Source organism: Spermophilus citellus (assembly GCF_964194105.1).
Source record: "Spermophilus citellus genome assembly, chromosome: 6".
NCBI classification, from domain to species: Eukaryota; Metazoa; Chordata; class Mammalia; order Rodentia; family Sciuridae; genus Spermophilus; species Spermophilus citellus.
This window is the reverse complement of record NC_138187.1, coordinates 13,128,977-13,146,782: the sequence shown is the minus strand read 5'-3', so window position 1 is coordinate 13,146,782 and position 17,806 is coordinate 13,128,977. Positions and strand designations below refer to the sequence as shown.

The following is a 17,806-nucleotide window of genomic DNA, read 5'->3' as shown; positions in this document are numbered from 1 at the left end:
TTTACAGTATTGTAAAAGAACACAGTTAAATGAATGTTTCAAATGATGTAAGAGGTAAGGGAAACTGTTAGGCTCTCTGATGGAGCATATGTAGCAGATACTCTGAGTCAACTTCAGGAATCAGAAGATTTCCCAAAAAAGTTGAGGCATGAGGGATAAAAAGAAAGCTAGGGTTGGTGAGGGGCCATGGCAATGCTATTTGAGGCTGGCAGAGATGGAGCAAGGTGAGTCTAGGCATTGAAAAATTAGAATGCATGGGGTATAGAATTACAAGAAATGATTGGTAGAGATTTAGCTGAAAAGTGAAGCAAAGTATATAGGATGGTAAGGGCCAGTGGGAGAAATATTTTTGTGCAGTGTGCTGGAAAGATGGGCCAGACATGATGTGCTGGTGGGGTATATACTACTGTCAGCATGGATTGCAGGGGCGGATACAAATGGAAAGGATCTCTAGAGGGCTAGAGAATAGGCTTTAAAAGACTCCACGATTTGCTGGCTTGATAGAAGAAACTAAAGGGGCCTGAAAAAGTAGGACCAGAAAGGGAAGAATCCATTTGCCTTACACTGTTAGGATCTGACAGGTTATTGGGGAAAAAATTTAAAAGTAGGTTTTTCATTCTGCCTGTGTCCTTCCACAAGTCACCTTTGTGCAGTGGCCAAACTGCTCAACCCTACTCAGCGGCTCTGAGAAGGCTGCTGAGAGGATGAATAGATTGAGGCCGGAAATGTATCTTGGATTTAGCAACTTGGAAGTCAAGTGGGATTTGCAAAGATCAGTGATGCAGAAGTTGGACCAGTGTGGGTTAAGAAGCTAGAAGAGGTGAAGAAATGCGCATGTGGAGTATAGACAACTCTATTACTTTGACCCAAAGAACTAAGGCAGGTTGTTGAGATGGAGGGGCATGTGGGCTTGATGGAGTTTTTCTGTTTTTGCTTCTTACATACTTCTGTGGTTTTTAATGAGAGAGATTAGGAAATTTTACATTTAAGGAGAGGATTTAGCTCTGTGGGAAAAGTAGATTCCTTAGGAGCAAGTATTTGAGAGAAGGTGGAAGCAGATGGAGTCCTAATTGAGGCCTAGAATTGGGTGCAGATGTTATCTTTTTTTCCCCCTTGGTGAAGTAGAATGTGAGGGAGTTTGTGGGTGTGGGAATGTGGATGTTAGGTGGATATTTTGGAACTAAGAGAGAATGGGGAAGGTCTGAACAGTGTATGTGGAGCATGCATTGGAGGGCCGGGGAATATGGTACTTACTAGTGAATCACAGAATTGGGCTTATTCAGGGTTGAGTTTTGCAAGATTGGTGTGAGAACAGTCATAAAGAGAATTAAATTAATTGGGTGTTATTGAAATGATAGGACTACAAAATCTAATAACCTAGTGAAGAACCAAAAGACTACTTAGACTGGAAGAAAGTCCAATTTACTGGAATGAAAGTCCATATTCATTGAGAATGGTATTGAGAGAGAGTGAGTAAGGCAAACTGAAAAAAACCCATGGAATTTTAGAGATAAGAAGGCCACAGCAGCTGTTTCGACCTTGGCAGAAATAGTTTGGGGGTTCCAAAGACCACTGTTGGGTTGAATATTTCACCAGGACTGCTAGACGGACTCACAGATATTATCTCATGGATACAGTTTATTGCTACTGAAAGATTCATATTAAAATCAGACCTGACTAAAGGGCACATAGGCCTTCCGGGTATGAAGTTTATGGGAACAGTGTTACTTTCCTGTTGCTACTGATGTGTGACCATACTAATGGAGTATTGCCCTCTGGCAAGCTTGCTCAACCTTTGTGTCCAGAGTTTTTTGGAGGCTTCATGGCTGACTGCCCTACAGCTAACCTTAGTCTTTAGCCCCTCTGGAGGTTTAGTTGATCCTTGTGACTCAAAGCTACCACCATAAATTGCACTGTTAGACTTTTTGGTGTGGCTCAAAGCCCTCAGGTGGACAAGGTCCCCTGTAATAATAGGCTTGGCATTTTAAGAGTTTAGAGATTACCTTCTAGAAGTCATAGGTAAAAAGCCAGAACTTTCTTATCTCTCTGTAGTGGTTATTTATGAGTTTTATTCTGAATAAAAATTGTCAACAGTTCATAAATGGATAATTTAAGATTTGGTATTATACTCACTTAAGACTTAGGTAGCTGAGGAAGTTTAACCAAAAAATTATATTAACTTAATATTTTAATATTGCAAAACTGTGATGCAAACAAATTTACAATTAAAATTTTGACATGATCTAAATTATTATATTTGAGCCTAAAATTTTCAATGAGAAGTGTTTTGTATAATGAAGACTCTGAGCCTCCCAAATGAATTTTTAGTCATAAACTCCTGTAGTGCAGCTTTTCAATGTAAAAGTGATACAAGGCCCAAGGTTATGCATAGTTTGGCCTTTCCTCTTATCCCTCATGAAAACATGTCTGAATCCAGGTGAGTAAGAGACATTATAAAGATAACACTGGATTTATTTTTACAATGTAAATAATTTTCAAGTAGTATCAACTGTTAGTATAAAAATTTCCAGTGTGTCCTACAGCTGTTCTGTGACAGTGATACTATCTTTGAGTATCATTGCTTTAGAGAATAAATGCATTCCTACCTCTTCAGCTTTAGTGCAAATCTCATTTCCTGGTTTATATCTGTTACAAATTAGACGTCACTTCAAGTGTGAAAACCCTTAATAAGCCCAGGTAAAAACAACTTGAAGTAACATGATGCTTATTCCAGTGGCACCACTGGTGTGGTGTTTGCATCAAGTCATTTTGGGGTGCTTTACAGAAATGCTTCCTGATAGGAAATTCCCTGACTTCATGTTTCAGAGATGGCTTTCTTGGGAGGGTGGGGTTTGTTCTTTCTAGTGCTGGGCCACAAGACCATTTAGCCAGGAGATACTATCCCTAAATACTTGATGTGAGGTCTGAGTATTTGGGTCATTTAAAATGAATGACTTCCTAGATTCATTACGTTTCTGTATATTGAATATAACTAAAATGAGTGGTAACTATATATTTGCATGTGATTTGTATGCTAGAGTTAACATTTAAATTCCTTTATGTACCAAAATTTTTGGTTGCCACCTTAAGCCTTTTTATCCTCTAGGGCCCAGAGTGGCTTTTCCTCTCAATTTTTGCTTCAACATATGAACCCAAGGGGACCATAGTTCAACTAAAAACACCTAACTCATGAATGATATTTGCTTCATGTTTGAACAACAAATGTTTTAACCCACTGTCTTCACTAATATTGTAACTACTGTCTTACAGATTGACTTGATGCAAAACATCACAAAGGCTCCATATTATACAGTATGCGATTTTTGAGGTATGAGCTTTAGAAACTTACCTCTCATGTGGCATGTACATCAGGCTTTAACTTCAGTTTTATCATTTTGGGGAAATTTATGCATTTCTTCTTTTTTTTCCCTCTTCATAATATTTTTAGAGTATTAAAGGGACTGTGGGCATATTTTTGGATCCTTGCTTGGATTCTTAGCCCTAATAGATAAATTTTCTTTTTCCACTAATTTGAGACACTAATTCTGGCAGATGATAGCTTTTTCAGCCCTTCTAACTAACTAGCTTAACATTTATTCCTGCCTCTTGGAGTTCAAATCTGCATTTTCTATTTTGTGTCTTTGATTGTCTCATTTTAAGTGCTCATTTCTGTTTTTTAACAGTTTTCTGTTTATTGGACTGGGATGATCTTGTTGGTCTAACAGCCTAACATTGACAGTTTTTGAGACCCAAGCAGTCTAAATATTATAAAAATAGAGATTTCATATAATGCTGTGCTTTGGGGTTCAGAATACTTATGACCTAAATTCTGGTTGGAAACGTTTTGATCGATTTGTATTCAAAGAACTTGGCGTCTAGGCAGTTTTTAGGCAGCTCTGAGTCAGTGATTATAGTGAATTTTTTTGTTGTTGTATTTTTGAGAACCCTAATTGTTGGGTCAAAAAAAAATCTTCTTATAACTCATGGGATTTTTTAAAAAAATAATTTTTAAATTGTAGGTGGACACAATACCTTTATTGTATTTATTTATATGTGGTGCTGAGGATCTAACCCAGGGTCTCACACGTGCTAGGTGAGCGCTCTACCACTGAGCCATAGCCCCAGCCCACTCATGGGATTTATACCTAATATTTCTAGCAAATTGGGAAGATGCTCCTGGTTTTATACGTTTAGTTTGAAATCAGATTCATACTAGTTAGAAATTTGTTGATAGTGGTAAATTGCTTAATTTCTTCAGTGAAAATTTTAAAATAAGTTTTTGTATAGTGTAAGAACTTTTGCTTCTGTTCACACACTCATGAACTGCTTGTACATTGTCTATTATGCAGCTAACCTTGAGTTTATTTTTTATTGTTATTATAGTAACTCTTAATGTACTCTATAAGCTAAAGTATTTAAAAATTCATTATCTTGTTTAAGCCTCACAATAAACTTAGATAACTGTTAGCCCCCATTTTATGCAAGAGGCAACCAAGGCCTAGAGATGAAGTAATTTGTGCAGAGGCACATGTACCTTTTTAGTGTTGGAGCTGGGATTTGAGCCCATGTCTTTTTTTAACTTGTGTTCTCTACTGCCTTATGTTACTACTATGTCACCAAAAATGATACAGATATTTAACTCTTAATAGTTAGGTTAGTATAGGTGATGATGAAAACAGGAAGTGAAGTCATGTTTAAGTATTGGTAGACTTCAGTTATCTTTGTATTTCAGAATTATCTATCTTGTTATTTTATTTGTTCATTTATTAATAGCTTTTCTAGGTTGTGTTAGGTGTCATTTATATAGAATTCAAAACCTGTCATAAAAACTTATGAGCTCCCTTTTTATTCTTTTTTTTAAAAAAATATATATTTTTAGTTGTAGTTGAACACAATACCTTTATTTTATTTATTTATTTTTATGTGGTGCTGAGAATCGAACCCAGGGCCTTGAATGTGTTAGGCCAGCACTCTAGTGCTGAGCCACAACCCCAGCCCCTCCCTTTTTATTTCAGAAAGTAATGATATGGTGTATTATGGTTTATTATAGATGTGCCCCCCCCCCCTTTTTTTTTGATGCCCCCAGTACTGAGGACTGAACCCAGGAGCATTCTACTAGAGCTGCATCTGCAGTCCTTTAAAAAAAAAAAAAATTTTTTTTTTAAATTTTGAGACAGTCTTGCTAAGTTTCCTGGTCTGGCCTTGAGCTTGAGATCCTCCTGCTTCAGCCTCTTGAGTAGCTGGGATGATTACAAGCATGTGCCACCAGGCCTGGTCTTATAACTGTATGTTGATTATGCTATTTTTAGATACATGGAGAATGTCTTTTCATTAGTTGAAAAAGGTTCTTAGGTGCCATTGAGTGTTAATGTTTACTGATTTAGTATACTTAGAAAATATCCTCATATATTTTTTCTTGAAATTCCATAGATTTTATTTTCCCATGTTTTGATACTTAGCTTTGTCTATAAACAAGTGAACTTTGAATATTTGAAAAAGATATCTATTAATTAGAGCTGTATTTTAATTAGCTAGGCTGTAGAATTTTAGTAAGTTTCAGGTTAAAAGCCTTTACAATGCTTTTAGACTTGTACCAGGATGCACCTGTGGTCTGTGTGCTATATCAACAGTGATTGTGATAATACAGGCTAAGGTGTCCAGCTGATTGAGCTTATGCAGTTTCATGTTAAGTATTTTTGCGGATGGGAGCAAGGAAGGGATAATAAACTAAATGAAATATGTGTACAAGCTATCATTTTTACACATATGGGAGTATTAGAATAGTTTCTGCCCTTTCCAGTATCCTAAACTTTTCCAAAATGATTGTAGATTCAGAAGATGTTTTAAATAAATATAGAAGTGACCTCCCCTCCCTCAATATTGGGATTGTACTCAGGGGCACTCATTGAGCTACATCCCCAGCCCTTTTTATATTTTATTTTGAGACAGGATCTCTTGAAGTTGCCGAGGGCCTCATCACTAAGTTGCTGAGGCTGGCTTTGAACTTATGATCCTCTTGCCTCAGCCTCCTGAGTTGCTGGGATTACAGGTGTGCGCAACCATGCCCGGCCAGAAGTGATTTTTTTTTTCTTCCAGGAGAAAATCAGTAGGAGAGCAACTACTTATTTGTATTTTTTTCACATGCTACCAAAAAAAAAAAAATTGTTTTCTTTCCTGACATTTTTGTGATTGATGGTTGGAAGAATTAAGATTCATGAGAAATTTTGTTAGCTTTGTTCTCTTTTTTGCTGATGAGGCAATGAAGGCATAGAGCAGACAAGAGCAGATACTTGTGCATAAGGATGCTAATTTTACCCTGGGCTATACCACTTGTTTGTTAATATCTAAGGATCAAGTATTATTTTAAATAATGCTTATGTAGGTTATGGACCACAGCATTCAGATTCAACTTTATTGGATTCCATATACTCTTCATTTTCTTAAAACTTTGTTTTCTCCCTTTTTGTAATTTAATTGGTATTCTTTATAGTTAAGACATCTTCAGTGAGGTCTTTGATATTACAGTGCATAAACATAATCTTATTTTGCAGCTAATGTGTTCTTTGTCCTATTTGAGCTTGCTTTCAAATATCATTCTGTGTTTTCCCACCACATAATTAAGGATTCAGTTGAGAGTTTAGGACACATTGATAGAATACTTTTAAATATGTAGTAGTTAGTCAACACATTGTCCCTGCCTCATGTGCTTCCAGTGTTTTTTATTTGTATGATTGAAAAGGACTGAATTTTTTTTTTTGTTTTTACTGATTAACTCTTAATCAGTTTAGGAAGAATTGTGGTTTTTTTTTTTTTTTTTTAAAGACCAAGTATTACTTACTAAGTTGCCTAGATTGGTCTCTAACTTGTGATCCTCCTGCCTCGCTCTTCCCAGTTGCTGTAATTACAGGCAGGTACCACCACACCCAGTTTAGGAAGAATTACTTTTTTTTTTTAATTTTTAATTATAGATGGACACAATACCTTTATATATATTTACATGGTGCTGAGGATTGAACCCAGTGCCTCACATATGCAAGACCAGTGCTCTACCACTGAGCCACAACCCCAGCCTTTAGAAAGAATTACTTTTTAAAATCACAGTGCGAGAAAAAAATCCTGGACCAGGGTGACCACATCCTGTTTTACCTGGGACAGGAGACTTACAGTGCTAAAACCAGTAAAGTCTAGAGAAAACTAGGATGAATTGCTCACCCTAATTCTGGTAGTCATTCCATGTTTCTGAATGGATTTTTAGAATAAAAGACTTAATAACTGGCAATTCATCCATCAACAATTAATCTCTTTCCAGTAGAAAGACTTACTAGTCAAATGAATAAATATATATAATTTAATAGTACTGGTTGAATATAAAAGATAGGGAAAAGAGAGTGGCTTGTATAAAAGAAAAATTTATGGTTTTGGTTATTAAAATATTTATTTAAAGTTCTAATCTTATTCTTTTCTGTTTTTACAGAACTGATAGTGCATCAGCCGACCCGGATAATTTAAAATATTCTTCAGCCAGAGATAGGGGTGGTTCTTCCTCTTATGGACTGCAACCTTCAAATTCAGCTGTGGTGTCTCGGCAAAGGCACGATGATACCAGAGTCCATGCTGACATACAGAATGACGAAAAGGGTATATAAATTTTCTTACTTCTAGAGGCATATTTTTAGTTTCTATTTTCTTTTCTTTTTTTTTTTTTAACCTACCTGCCTTCCCTTTCCTTCTTTGTTCTTCTCAGCTCTGTTTGTTCTGCTATGTTTAAAATAGTCTTATTTTTAAAAACTTCATAAGTTTATCCACTTCATTATTTTTAAGATTTAAATATTTTAATACACATAAATGCATTGTATATTTGCCAAAATATACAATATTATTATTAAGACTGAAGTTCTTCCACATAGTTTCTCCTCTAGACTTTTAAAATGTTTTTAAACAATGTCCAAAATTTGACTTAATTTAGTTTTCATTTCTTTGCTTATCTTTCATTGAAGGAATTAAAATGGTTTCAAAACCAGCAGCATAGGGAATACTTGGGAGAAACAAAGGTTGGTTGAATTGTGGATGGATAAGAAGATGCTGAACTGTCTGGGACAGAGTGAAACAAAGCACTCTGTTAAAATAAAATAATAAGTTACTCTGCTGTTTTTCAAGGTGGCTACAGTGTCAATGGAGGATCTGGGGAAAATACTTATGGTCGGAAGTCGTTGGGGCAAGAGCTGAGAGTTAACAATGTGACCAGCCCTGAGTTCACCAGTGTTCAGCATGGCAGTCGTGCATTAGCCACCAAAGACATGAGGAAATCACAGGGTAAGGTGGGGAAAGCTGGGGACAAACACTTATATATCATCAAAGACTGACATCTCTAACAGGGATGCCTCATTTCTCACCCCAAGCACAAGTGTAAGCTGATTAGTTTACTGTAAGTTGTAAAACATGCAGGTGGCACTTGTTTATGTTTGTTTCCTATGAACTATTCATTTCCTACAAAAAAGTTTAGAAGACTGGATAAAGATCTTACAGGGTTTCCTTGCTTTTTTATGAGTACTGAATGGGTAGTATATATAGCAAGTCTTAAATATAGAGTGGGCCTTTTCTTTTCTTTTTTTTAATATTTATTTTTTAGTTGTAGTTGGACACAGTACGTTTATTTTATTTATTTATTTTTATGTGGTGCTGGGGATCGAACCCAGGGCCTTGCACATGCTAGAATAAATTGAGATTTATTCTTTATTGGAATCACTCTTTGGACACTTATATCACTTTTTTCTCCCTAGTTTGTGGGTGTGTATCTTGGTGAACATCTTTGTACACATAACTTTTTGTTCTTTATTTTATTTATTTTTATAGTTGTAGATTGACAGAATGATTTTATTTATTTTTATGTGTTACTAAGGATCAAACCCAGTACCTCACACATGCTAGGCAAGTGCTCTGTCACAGAGCTATAGCCCCAGCCCTGTTATTTTTTTGTGTATACTTTAAAATTTTTTTTTCTTTTTTTATGGCACTCGGGGTGGAACCCAACAGCATTCTACCTTTGAGCTACTCTACATTGCTCAGTCTGGCATTGAGTTTGCAGTCTTCCTGCCTTAGCCTTTGAGTACCTGAGATTAAAGGTGTGTGCTATCATGCCTGGCTAGCATATAGCTTTTTAAAAATGATTTCTCTTAGTACAATTTCAGAAGTAGAGTGGCTGAGCTAAAGGCTATATTGTTAGTAGAGTGAAGCTTTTGATTTAAAATATCCTAGAAGCTAGAATGTGATTCTGAAGGACAGATGAATGAAAAATCCTAAGCAAACAGAATACCTCATTCCAGAGGTTCAAAGAAAGGTTCAGAAACAATTTTCTTTAGGTCCATGCCAAGCTGTTTTCAACATTCTGATAAAAAGAGTGGGTAGCCAGACATGGTGGTACACTAGTTCAAGACCAGCCTAAGTAACACAGTGAGACCTATCTCAAATAAAAACAGTTAACTATAACAACAAAAAAGAGTTTGTTTTAAAAAGTTAATTTGGTTCAATTCTTCTTCCCCACAGGCTCACCGATATACAGTTATATATATACAGATTATATATATAATATATTATATATATTATATATATATAATATATATATAATAATCTGTATATATATATTTTATATATATATATAATATATATATACAGATTATAGCATTATAAATAGAGTAGATGTCCCAGATGATAACCTAATGACACGTCAATGTCTATTTTTATTGAATTATTGTATGAGCTAGAGATTTGTAAAAATCTTGTTTCTTTTCCCAGATGGTAGGTTCCCCTTTTGAGAGGGATTACCAATTTTCTTTATACACTTCACAGAAAAATGAAACTGTCACACTGTTTGATGTGGTTTGTTGTTTAGGCTACATGGCTAGTCATGGTAAATAGCACAACTAAAAATTTTCTTTTAAAATTTTGTCCTTACATGTATTTTTATTATATTAATATTAGCAGTGTTTGAGTGTTTGTGCTTTTTCTTAACATGAAAAAATAAGAGAAGAAAGGTTCTGGTTTGTCACTTTTCTAGTGATAGCATGTCTTGCACATGGTTGGTGGTAATTAGACATTTGTTGAACTCCATGTGTGGTCGCAATTTGCCAAGGCCTTGTCTTAGAAAAATGATAGTGTGAATAAGAGGTTTCTTCCAGGGTTTATCTAGATGAGAAACTAAAGCATACAACCTATTTACTTGATTGAGTCATCATCCCTAACTTGTAGAAATCCTTTATCCCCCTTCTCTTTTTTTGTTGTTGTATTTTATTTTTTGAGATAGGTCTCACTGAGTTACCTCAGCTGGTCTTGAAGTGTAGTGTACCACCATGCCTGGCTACCCACTCTTTTTTATCAGAATGTTGAAAACAGCTTGGCATGGACCTAAAGAAAATTATTTCAGAACCTTTCTTTGGACTTTTGGAATGAGGTATTTGGTTTGCTTAAGAGTTTTCATTCGTCTTTCCTTTAGCAATCTTTATTGAGGGTTCATGGATCTGTGTCTAGGCACTCTTGATATAGCTTGATGGATAGAAATGAACAGAATAGTGACAGGAACTGCATTTGTTGTTTCTGAATGAAAAATCTGGAGATGACGGTTTTTGAGGTACTTTAAAATATTTGGGCTATACACTTAGTATGTTTATTTATGTCTAGTAGGCAACAAAATGTTTTTGTATTCAGAGCGATCGATGTCTTATTCTGATGAGTCTCGACTGTCGAATCTTCTTCGGAGGATCACCCGGGAAGACGACAGAGACCGAAGACTGGCTACTGTAAAGCAGTTGAAAGAATTTATTCAGCAGCCAGAAAATAAGCTGGTGAGTGCAGTGTGTTTGGAATTGTTGATCATTTCTGTGTTTGTGTAATAAACTAGTTATTACTATCCGGAACAGTTTGAGAAGGGAAAGGGTTTGTTTCTGAGGGAAAAATAAATGCAGATTTCTATCTCACACTTATCTGGCTTCTGTTATAGAACCTAATGACCCCTAATGACCCCTAATGTGTAATTTATCTGCTTCTGACAATTGTTGGATCCATATTGATGCCTTCTGCAATAAAGTGCTTTAATTTGGGATGGTGGTTACTATAGTTTGAACTCAGAGGTGCTTAACCACGTAGCCACATCCCCAGCCCTTTTTTATATTTTATTTAAAGAAGGGTCTCACTGAGCTGCTTAGGGCCTCACTAAGTTCCTAAGGCTAGCTTTGAATTCATGATCCTCCTTCCTCAGTCTCGAGAGCCGCTGGGGTTACAAGCATGTGCCACTGTGCCCAGTAGTGCTTTAATTTTTAGCACATTTGTTTTCTTGCATAATTCTGTTGTCCTCCGTTTTTCTTTTGCTATTCCAGAACAGAATATCTGTTTTTCATATGTGAAATGAAGGTACAGCGTACATATTTTGTTTTTTTTTAGAGAGAATTTTTTAATGTTTACTTTTTTTAGTTTTTGGCAGACACAACATCTTTGTTTTGTATGTGGTGCTGAGGATCGAACCCGGGCCGCATGCATGCCAGGCAACCACGCTACCACTTGAGCCACATCCCCAGCCCCATATTTTGTTTTTGTTAGTTTGGTTTGTGACCAGGATTAAGGAAATGGAAAAACCCTTTCAAAAACAAAGTTCAATACAATTAGAAAATTTTATTCATTTAAGTAATTTTATAAAGTTAAATTGATATAGGGAATGAGAAAACTGATAAAAAAATAGTATAGAGAGGCAAAAACAACATTTGGTTCACAGCAGGTTCTTCCTTCCTGCACATTTTATTATGAAAAGTTTTAGATGTACAGCAAAGAATTTTACAGTGGACCTCTTACACCCACCATGTTGCCATTGACATTTGACCTTATTACTTTATTGACTTTGTTTTTCTCCCTCCATTGACGATTATGATTGTTTCCAATGGATAAATTCTTCATAGTCTGAAGGGAAATACGCCATTGCTGTTATATGATCATTGGGATCTGGGAATAATAAGGAAACTAAGGTACTTCTAATTATAATTTGGAGTGGAAGATAAGTGAAAACAAACTACAAATGTTATTGTTTAAAGCATAGGAATTAAAAGTTTATTATTTTTTTTTAAAGGTACTAGTGAAGCAATTGGATAATATCTTGGCTGCTGTACATGATGTGCTTAATGAAAGGTAAGACAATATGGTTACATTTAATTGACTTTAAAAAATATACACAGGATACATCACTGACTTTATTTATAATAAACATATTTGATGTTTTATGGAGTCCTCATGTCATCTTTATCTGTGGTATTTATATGTTACTGTTGTACCAAAGGAATCCACCTAAAAGGGAATATTTTCTAATTTGGCAGTTGGAGTGAACATCAATTTGTGGAATGGTGCACACTCTTAACACAGGCATGAATGAATGGGATTAGATTTTATAAACTAGGGAATTTTGTAACTGCTTAGAGAATGGAGGTAAAAAGGAGATTCCTTCTATGAGCAAAATAGGCAGTATTGGAAAGCACCCAGAACGTAGGAGGTCATAGACCTTGCTTACCTTTTCATAGTTTTATTTTATGTAGTTGCTTATCAATATTATGGGTAAGTTAATGATATTGTCCTTTTAAATTTATTTTTAATTTTTTAGATATTATATACTTAGCTTACTATTTCCCATTTTTATAGTCCTTACATATTGAATTATATAAGTAATGGAGTTACTTATATTGTGTTTTTTCATTTGTTACTGCTGTTTTCTGTGAATCATTTAGTTTGAAATGGAATTTGAAGCCTGAATTTTAGCACTTCTGAGCCTTTACTTACAGTTTGTTAATAATTGATTTTGTAAAAGAAAATGTAATGTCTGACAAAGATACTTTTGAGCACTAAAGAATAAAAAGAATACAGTATTTAGATTTGTAAAATTTCAGCCTTTTATGTAATTTGAACTTTAATGAAAAAATTTAAATTTTAAAAAATATCTGAGACATTCTTTGTAAGATGTCATTCTTGTCATCTTTGAAGTCTTATGCCTTTTATATGTGTTTTATTTTGTTTGCTTTAAAATCAACAGTAGCAAATTGCTTCAGGAATTGAGACAGGAGGGAGCTTGCTGTCTTGGCCTTCTTTGTGCTTCTTTAAGCTATGAGGCTGAGAAGATCTTCAAATGGATTTTTAGTAAATTTAGCTCATCTGCAAAAGATGAAGTTAAACTCCTCTACTTATGTGCCACCTACAAAGCACTAGAGACTGTAGGAGAAAAGAAAGCCTTTTCATCTGTAATGCAGGTAAGGATGAGGGGGGAAAACAAGTGATGTGCTTGGGAAAAAATTGACCTTAAAATGTCCTTGTAGGGGAGCATAAGGAAAGGAAACAGAATGGGACTTATCTACCGGTTGTAAACAGGATGTAAATGAGATTTTTCTTTCTGAGTTTGGGTAAAGGGTACATAGTAAAGATAGTTAAAGTAAGTTTTAAAAAAATTTGTCTTTTCGCTTTTTAGAAACTTTCCTTTGAAGTTACTTAATGCTAGCATGATCTACGGATTCGAAAGTACGAACTCCAACCAGGAGAGTTGGAAGGAGTGGGCCTCACATTTTTTGAGGGAGACAGAAGCTAAACATTACACCTTGTTTCTAAGGGTTTTTAGGCTTGATAAAATGTCAAAAATTCTTAATCCAAGTGATCTAAAAACTTTTTTATATAAAAGAATACTAGCTTTACTTAGTTTTATTTTACTTTTGTGTATCTGAACGTATTAAAGGTAGTTCTGGGCTGAGGCTGTAGCTCAGTGGTGGAGTGCTCACTTAGCACATGTGAGACACTGGGCTCGATCCTCAGCACCACATTAAAAAAGAAGAAAGAAAGAAAGAAAAATATTGTGTGTCCACCTACAACTAAAAATATATATATATTTATTTTAAAAAGCTAGTTCTCAATTTATCTGTTTTTTTTTAAAGGCAATACCAGGGATTGAACCCAAGGGATGTGCTCTATCACTGAGATCTGTCCCTGTCCCTTTTATTTTCTGAGACAGAGTCTCACCAGGTTGACCATGCTATCCTGGAACTTGTGATCTTCCTGCCTCAGCCTCCTGAGTAGTTGGGATTATAGGCGTGTGCCACCATGTCTGGCCTCAATTTAGTTTTCAGCAAGTTTTTAATTAGATTTTTGTTGAGGTAATGTTTTTATAATTAGAGTTTTGGTTTTTAGAGTATATGACATTTTTTTATTTGCTTTTTTAGTTTATTTTCATTTTTATAAAAAATCAGATATAAGGAATAATTCTGCTTTTTGAAAATTATCTTTTTCCCTAGTTATAGAAGTTCTTAGCACAATTTTAGGAATGTTTCAAATAATTATCTGTAACTAAAGAGTATAACATAAAGTTGGGCTTATTTTACATGCAGCTTTTATATTATGAATATTTCCTAACTATGTATTTTGAAAAATTTCAAATCTTCAGGAGAACATTTAGACCAGTAAATACCCATATATACTTCCTCTAGATTTGTCATGTATTAGCTTTTTTTTTTTTTTTTTTTTGGGTACTGGAGATTAAACTCAGAGTCTTATCCATGCTACTAATCCTACCACTGAGCTACATTCCCCACCCCCCACATATTAATGCTATAGTTGTTTTATTTCTACAATTTTTTTTGGGGGGGAGTGATTGAACCCAGGGTGCTGTGCATGCTAGGCAAGCACCCTATTACTGAGCTACATCTCTGGTCCTTTCTATCTTTATTTTGAGATAGGTTCTCTTTAAATTGTCTAGGTTGACCTCAAATTTGCAATTCTCCTGCCTCAGCTTGTGTACTAGCTGGGATTATATGCATGTACCACAGCTCCTGGTGCTCTGACACTATAAACACATGTGATATACAGGCACGCACATACACAAAACTTTTTAGTTGAACCATTTGAAGATAAATTATACTCATGACAATTCACACCATGTTTCTTTCAGTATGCATCTCCTATGAATTAGGCAGTCTGTGTAACAGCAATATTATATAAGAAAATGAGTTTTTATTACATACATAGTCTATAATTCAGATTTCTGTAATTGTTCCTTTTATGTGTGAAGGGGTGTACTGGGGAATGAGCACCAGGGGATTCTACCCTGAGTTATAGACCCACCTCTTCTTAGTTAGTTTTTAAGAAAAGGTCTTTCTTGCTAAGTTGCTTAGGACCTTGTTAAGTTGCTGAGGCTGACCTTGTACTTGAGATCCCTCTGCTTTGGCCTCCTAAGTCATTGGGATTATAGATGCGCACTACAGTGTTTGGCTACAATTGCTCATAAGATGCCTTTTAGAGCTATCTGATACAAGACCAATTCAAAAGACAAGTGTTATCTTTGGTGATATGCCTTTTTATTCTTGATTTATGTTCTCCATATCTTTTTGTGTGGAGCAGTATGATTTACTTTTTAAGTTTGTCATCTTATTTTTTAATGATTCAAGTCAAAGTTTCATTCTGATTGTTGCATCACACCAGATGGCAAATAGTATACAGTTGATATGTTAGTTGGATAGCACATAGATATTAGTCACACATGCAGAATTTGATCACCTGATTGACGGAATGACCACAACACCTTCCTATTGTGAAAGTTTATTTTTCTTTTGGAATAACAGTATGGACGAGATTCCTTGAGACCTGCTGAATATCCTGTTTTTTTAGTAGTGTTTCACTCAATAACTTTTATCATCTATTGATATTCTTTTAGGTTTTGGAGTGTAACATTGGCTATTGGAAAATGGTGGTTTTCTAATTCTAGCATTTCTTATGTATTTATTTGTAGCTTTCTTTTATGAAAGTGTTGTAAACATATATACATCTTCATTTTGGGGAACAGGTTTTAAAAGCTGTAAAATATTTTGTCAGTGATATTCCATGTAGTTATTTTGATAACATTTATAGTGGTAACATGAACCTGCATGTCTTTCATGGTGATGGCCATGATTGATTCTTATTGGAAGCCAATGGTATAAACTTTGCTCAAAAGCATTAATTGCATAAAATTTGACCTACATTTTAAATTGGGACATAATTGTGATTCTTTCTGCAGTTCCCAAGCACATCTTAACTTTTTGTACTTTGGAATAGTCACAGCCAGGGTAATAAATGAAGCACTTATGAGTAACGTTACTTAGAACTAACTTTAATTGATATTAAAGGCATAATGTTAATTGATATTAAAATAGAGAACAGTATTTTTTTTTCAACCTTATGTCTTTGTGGGATAAGATGTTTTTTTTTTACTTTTAAGTAAGACCATAGAATTTATTTTCTTCAGTATCATAATCAATTTTAGATATAGCCCCAGTAAATAATGAATCTAATTTCCTTGTTTTCTTCCTACTTTATTGAATGTTCATGGTTTGTGACTTTTATTTTTAAGCTTGTAATGACCAGCCTGCAGTCCATTCTTGAAAATGTGGATACACCAGAATTACTTTGCAAATGTGTTAAGTGCATTCTTTTGGTGGCTCGATGTTACCCTCATATTTTCAGCACTAATTTTAGGGTGAGTTCCCCACTTTCCTTCTCTTAGGTTGGGCTGAGGGGATGTTTGTGTGTGAGGAATTGGGGAATCAGATAGAAACTGATGCTTCTGCCTCCCTTAACTATAAACAGAGATTTGAGTCCAGGGTTGAGTGGTGTAATAGTATTACTTTTATAAAAAGTACCAACTGTATTTTTCTTTCTGACATTGATGCCTAAAGATATTCGAAGAAGATAAAAATTTTATCACTGTCATAGCTGCGTTCCTTTATTTTCCCATCTCTCTCTTCCCCTAAGTTTCTGTAATGTCAAGTAGATGGAACAGAGTTTTTTTTATCATGATTTGGTTCACAGATAGAAGAAGTAGATGGAACAGAGTCTTTTTAAAATCATGATTTGGTTCACCTTCAAATAATTTGCTTTTTCCTTTTTTGTCTTCATCAAGGATACGGTTGATATATTAGTTGGATGGCACATAGATCATACTCAGAAACCTTCACTCACACAGCAGGTGTCTGGTAAGTCATATATTAGTCATTTAAATACTGTGGGAAGGAGTTAGGGTCTTCCAAAGACCAGCTGTTAGACCATTTCTTCATAATTCAAGAAAAATCATGGCTTGAGGGAATTTTGTGGTTATCAGAATTGAGCATTGTATGTTAGTTAAATTGATTTTTTCGAAGTAAAATTGTGTAGTTAGTAGTGGGTAGGAGAACAGAGTGTAATGTTGTATCTATGAGAAATTGAAAGGGCTAACCATGAATCATTTGTAGCATGGAGGAAAAGATAGGTGGTAACAATATCCTGAAACTTAAGATGGACTATCTTGGTTATTTGTGATTCTTTTTTTCTTTTCTTCAGAGGTGAAAAAAAAGAAAGGATGAGTGTAGAGAATTGTCATAAATGATAAAGAAATGTTTATGGTTTTGCTTGTTTGTTTTCGACTTCCATGAAAGATAGCACTACTGATTTTCACATGTCAGCCATGTGCTATAGTTCCTCTTAGCTTACTTGGTGCCGTAAAGTGCTGAAAATAGGACTTGCTAGTGAGAACGGCTGATCTCATTTTCACACTTTTGATAGCTAGACGTGGCCCTGGGTTAGAAAGCCAGGTTGAGGGCTGGGGATGTGGCTCAACGCCTGTCATGCGCAGGGTGTTGGGTTGGATCCTCAACACCACATAAAAATGCAAAATAAAGACATTGTGTCCACCTAAAACTAAAACTAAATGAATAAATAAAAGAAAAGAAAGCTAGGTTTATGGTACATATTGGTATTTAAGTCTGAATCGTGTGTAGTGACAATATAG

At 35.0% G+C, this 17,806-nt stretch overlaps 1 protein-coding gene across 6 annotated transcripts in view; it reads left to right on the top strand.

Moving 5' to 3' along the window:
* The window catches only part of SMG1 (SMG1 nonsense mediated mRNA decay associated PI3K related kinase), a 98,237-nt gene that overhangs the window by 17,014 nt on the left and 63,417 nt on the right, over positions 1–17,806 (top strand). For 3 of the 6 annotated variants that reach the window (XM_081298537.1, XM_081298536.1, XM_081298540.1), the window contains exons 2-8: positions 7,475–7,638; positions 8,158–8,313; positions 10,675–10,838; positions 12,110–12,168; positions 13,061–13,274; positions 16,394–16,519; positions 16,943–17,015. In XM_081298537.1, the coding sequence (XP_081154663.1) occupies positions 7,475–7,638; positions 8,158–8,313; positions 10,675–10,838; positions 12,110–12,168; positions 13,061–13,274; positions 16,394–16,519; positions 16,943–17,015 (956 nt within the window). Of the gene's footprint in view, positions 1–3,270; positions 3,329–7,474; positions 7,639–8,157; positions 8,314–10,674; positions 10,839–12,109; positions 12,169–13,060; positions 13,275–16,393; positions 16,520–16,942; positions 17,016–17,806 lie in introns of all 6 variants that reach the window. The other 3 variants (XM_081298538.1, XM_081298541.1, XM_081298539.1) reach the window with 2 other exon arrangements.